Source organism: Ips typographus, unplaced genomic scaffold, assembly GCF_016097725.1.
Source record: "Ips typographus isolate SLU unplaced genomic scaffold, UJ_Ityp_2.0 IpsContig100, whole genome shotgun sequence".
Lineage (NCBI taxonomy): Eukaryota > Metazoa > Arthropoda > Insecta > Coleoptera > Curculionidae > Ips > Ips typographus.
In genome coordinates this window covers 14,673-18,710 of record NW_028098529.1, presented here as the reverse complement: position 1 = coordinate 18,710, position 4,038 = coordinate 14,673, and the positions used below count along the sequence as shown (strand labels likewise).

The window sequence follows — 4,038 nt, the reverse complement described above, 5'->3', positions numbered from 1 at the left end:
TATCTATTAGTTTGGAGACTATGAGTCTATCATTGCTGTATCTGTCATTGAGAATATTCCAAGCAGGATTATAGTTGGTTTCTGCTATGGACAAGTGCTGGATCAGTCTTCCAGCTTCCCCTCTGACATGCGTTTTAAGATACTGCATTTTCTCAATTGTTGTAATTGTTGGATTTTCATGAACCACTTTGATGAAAATATCTCGAAATGTGACCCATTCTTCGTATAGGCCATCAAAATTTGGCAATTTGATTTGAGGTAAGACTATATTGCATTGTCTCACAGTTTGTTGTACTCCTTGAATCTTGTCTTGTAGGTTTTGTACTGTTTCTTCGTACTGCTTTTCAAGGTCTTGTATGGGATTCTTGATGGTATGGTCAATTTCCTGAACTTGAAGCTCGATGTATATTTCAGAGATAACGTCCCATTGCTTGGATAACTTCTCTAGTAGGAACTGATATCGGCTTCGAGACTGCTCATTGATTAGTTCCGTTGAGATGTCTCTTAAGGTTTGACTCATCTGGTGTACTCGGACCTCTTCTTCTTTTAAACGATTTTTCGGTGCTTGACACTGGTTCGGATTATAATATAAGGCTTCTTGTTGTGCGAGTGGTTTGGCTGCCTGAAGAAACTTTTGTTTGGAATCGGAAATATGTTTGGTAATTTCTTGGAGTAGCTCTTGTAGTTGACAAAAATAACTGGTTGTGAAATACGGATGCGTCGGAACGTCAAGCTTTATAAGCTATTTATGGTTTTCTTCAATGCTTTCCCAAATGGCCTCAAACTCTGCAGTTTTCTTGAGAAAATATTGTTCATTTTTCCTCTCGTGGGCGTCTTTTTTGTAATTGGTAAATAGGGTTTTTAATTTTTTTCCCAAGGTCTCTTGTGCCTTGGCGAGTTCGTTGGCTTCTTCCATTCTTCTAGGTTTGTATGTCCTGGCTTCTTCTTATGATTTTAGTAGGTGTTTTTTTTTGTTTGTTGTTTGTGGTTTGCTGGTATCTCAACCGATTTCTTTGTTTGGTTGGGGATGGTATGATTTGGTCAAGAATTGTATAACCAGACAGTGCACCTGCTATACAAAGGAATAACTGAAAAGAACCACTACCACCCAAGGTATTCTTGGGCACCGCACAGGCTTGATAGAATTCTAATCAGTTTGGAATGCTGCAACCAGACAAGGCACTTGTTACAGCAGGAAGGAAGGTATGTGTGTTTATTTGTAAAGGGAATTAACTGAGAAGAACCACTCCCACCCAAGGTATACTTGGGCACCGCACAGGCTTGAGAGAATTCTAATCAGTTGGTTTTTTGAAGGTTTTTTGCTCGAAGGACCAATGTAAATTCCTGTAATGGAATTCAGGAAGATTGCTCAGGATACTTGGTAGTTTATTGTAGTTTAGGTTGGAAGGTTGAGTAAGAACCGCTGTTGGATTAATACTGATTTTTATTTAACAATTAACAACTATTTATACACATTTACAAACGTTATGAACAAATGAAAATAATAAGTGCTGACCAATATTGTTCTGTGCTCCACATTCGAAGGTTTGGTGATTTTCCTGCTGACGCTGCGTTTGGTACCTGGTTGCCCGGTGACCTGCTGGCGGTGCATTAGCCGCAATAACCTAGTTAATTACCTTTGTGTTGTTTATGAAATATATAAACTGATAATATTTTTTATGACTAAATGTGAGTTTAGACAATTATCATTTAAAATACTAGAATGCTTCCGTCCAACAGTCGGACGCACTTCAGAGTCTTCACTCCTTCTACAAGATGAACTTTCTGAGTCTCGCAAAAAAAATAAACTCGAGTCCCCGCCAGGGATGCCATGTCGTTCAAACGGCTGCGGGCGGCGTCGTTCGTCCCTCGGTCCGCAAGATGGCGCGGAATGCCATCCAGCCCGCGACCGAGACGTCCTGCGCAACGAATCCAAGTGTTGCCCGTTCGCGTCCGATTCCTCGTGGCGAGTACGCGGAAACGTGAACGGTTTTCGTGCCTCCTCAAGCACGTGGACGATGGACCGACTGGAACGAGGAATAGACGACCCGCGGGACAAGGGTAAAACCGTCGCGGCCCGCGAACAACCCGAATTGTCGCCTCCTCGCTCCCCGCTCACCGTTTGGGGGCGAGCTCCCCCGCTTCAGCGTACGGCGGTGGCCGATTGTTGTCCTCTGTAAGGGGTGCCTCTGTGGGATTTGAACGCGTATTATAATTGTGAGGCACGCGACGCGACGAACTCTTTTGTCTTTCCCTATACATTGCTGCAGGGTATTATCGCGCCTATTGAAGGTAAGAGCTGCTTTTTATACTCCCTTTCCTCTCCTTTCTCTTTTGTGATAAAGTAATATTTTTAAGGGATGCCAGGAGCAGTTAACGTGATGCTACCTCCACGCGTAGAAAAGAAAAGGAATAAACCAGCAGGAAGCAGAGTATAGCGAACCTAAAATGACGGAACACCTATTGTGTCACCACAGCAGGTGCGTTAAAAAAAAAAAAAATTTATAATCTCTATTCGCACGCAAATTAAGTGACTCAAATCGAACACACTCCAACGTTTCACTACCCGGCTTTACTAAGGTTACCTTAGGAGCCCATTAATAATGGAAAATTAATTAGTAAGCAAATTAGTTAAAGTTAATCAATTTCGAAAAGACTAAAATTAAATCCTGCAAAGAAAAGATAAACTTTGCTATCTAAAATGACAACACGGAGCCAGACCTGAATCAATTAAATCAAGTAGGGATCGTATGCTATAACGAGGAGATAAGTGCAAGCAACCGTTCACCAATTTATCAACAACACACTAGTGCAAATTCAAGCACAAGAAAATAGCATTTAAATTTAAAATATGTAAATAACAAGGCACTTTAACCACGCATAATTAATGAAAGAACCATATTATACAACCGACTGAACAATCTGTCGGGATATTGGGTGTACTCCCCTTTAACCTTCCATTAATATGCAATCCAACAAATAACACTCAATTAAGTATGCAACCAAGCAATTAACACTTAATTAAAATATGCAATCCAGCAATTAACTCTTAATTAATTATGCACTCAAGCAATTAACACTCAATTAAAATATGCAATCAAGCAATTAACTCTTAATTAAGTATGCACTCAAGCAATTAACACTTAATTAAAATATGCAATCCAGCAATTAGCACTTAATCAAAATATGCAATCAAGCAATTAACTCTTAATTAAGTATGCACTCAAGCAATTAACACTTAATTAAAATATGTCGGCGCCGACTTAGGCTACACGTATTTAAAAAATGGAAAAATCACCAACTACGAATAAACGAACTCTATACGTAACAACACTTGAAAATGGCCTCTCAATTAGAGGTAGGCAGTTAAGCAACCCTTCCTTGGGGTGTCTTGGTGTAATACGCTACACTTAATAGCAAAACACTGCACTCATAGCTAAATGAAAAGACTGCAACCCCCAAAATGCAAACAATACTATTACTAATACTGTAAACTAATATTTTAGGTTTGGTTAGTGATTTAGCCAACTTTAGTGACTAAAACCCCTTAATTGGTGGCTGCAGCGCTATACTGGACGACCCCTGGATTACAGGACGTCCACCGGATCCAATCCAAGCTGGAAAGGCAACAATCACCCCTACTTTTGTTAAACGAGGGTTGCAGAAACCTCTAAACAATTTGCACTAATAAAAAGGGACCTCAATGGCTGCAAAACTCAATCGGGCGGCTGATGCTCTATTTTTTCCCCTTCTCTTCCTTGCCTCTTTCTCCTAAAACCTGAAATCGTTACCGTCTTTAATATTTTTTCCTTCGCTCCTTTGCTCACTCAGCCCCAATCAGACGATTACGTCACTCAGAAGATGCTCAGAGGGTTTCTTTTTGGTGGCACACGCACACGACCGACCCGAGTACACCCTCGGGGGGTGGGCAAACGAAAAAAATGTATCACGCGCTACGGACCGCTACTTGACCTTCAGCAACCTTCCAGTCCCTTCTATATTCCCTTTTTAATTAGGAAAATGCAACTCAAGTTGCTA

At 40.7% G+C, this 4,038-nt stretch overlaps 1 protein-coding gene across 2 annotated transcripts; it reads left to right on the top strand.

The window, feature by feature from the left end:
* Window positions 1–985: 985 nt before the first annotated feature.
* LOC145739355 (uncharacterized) lies at window positions 986–3,720 on the top strand. 2 transcript variants are annotated; one of them, XM_081994799.1, is made up of 4 exons: window positions 986–1,203; window positions 1,315–2,292; window positions 2,359–2,480; window positions 3,507–3,720. In XM_081994799.1, the coding sequence occupies exon 2, from the start codon at window positions 1,680–1,682 to the stop codon at window positions 2,178–2,180; it is 501 nt and encodes a 166-aa protein (XP_081850925.1). In that variant the 5' UTR covers window positions 986–1,203; window positions 1,315–1,679; the 3' UTR covers window positions 2,181–2,292; window positions 2,359–2,480; window positions 3,507–3,720. The 2 variants fall into 2 exon arrangements, with proteins under 2 accessions (XP_081850925.1, XP_081850926.1); XM_081994800.1 differs by having other exon boundaries at window positions 986–2,292; window positions 3,565–3,720.
* The last annotated feature ends 318 nt before the right edge of the window (window positions 3,721–4,038 follow it).

Excerpts from the sequence above, each read along its gene's own strand:
- LOC145739355 (XM_081994799.1), top strand. The coding sequence starts at position 1,680 with ATGACTAAATGTGAGTTTAGACAATTATCATTTAAAATACTAGAATGC.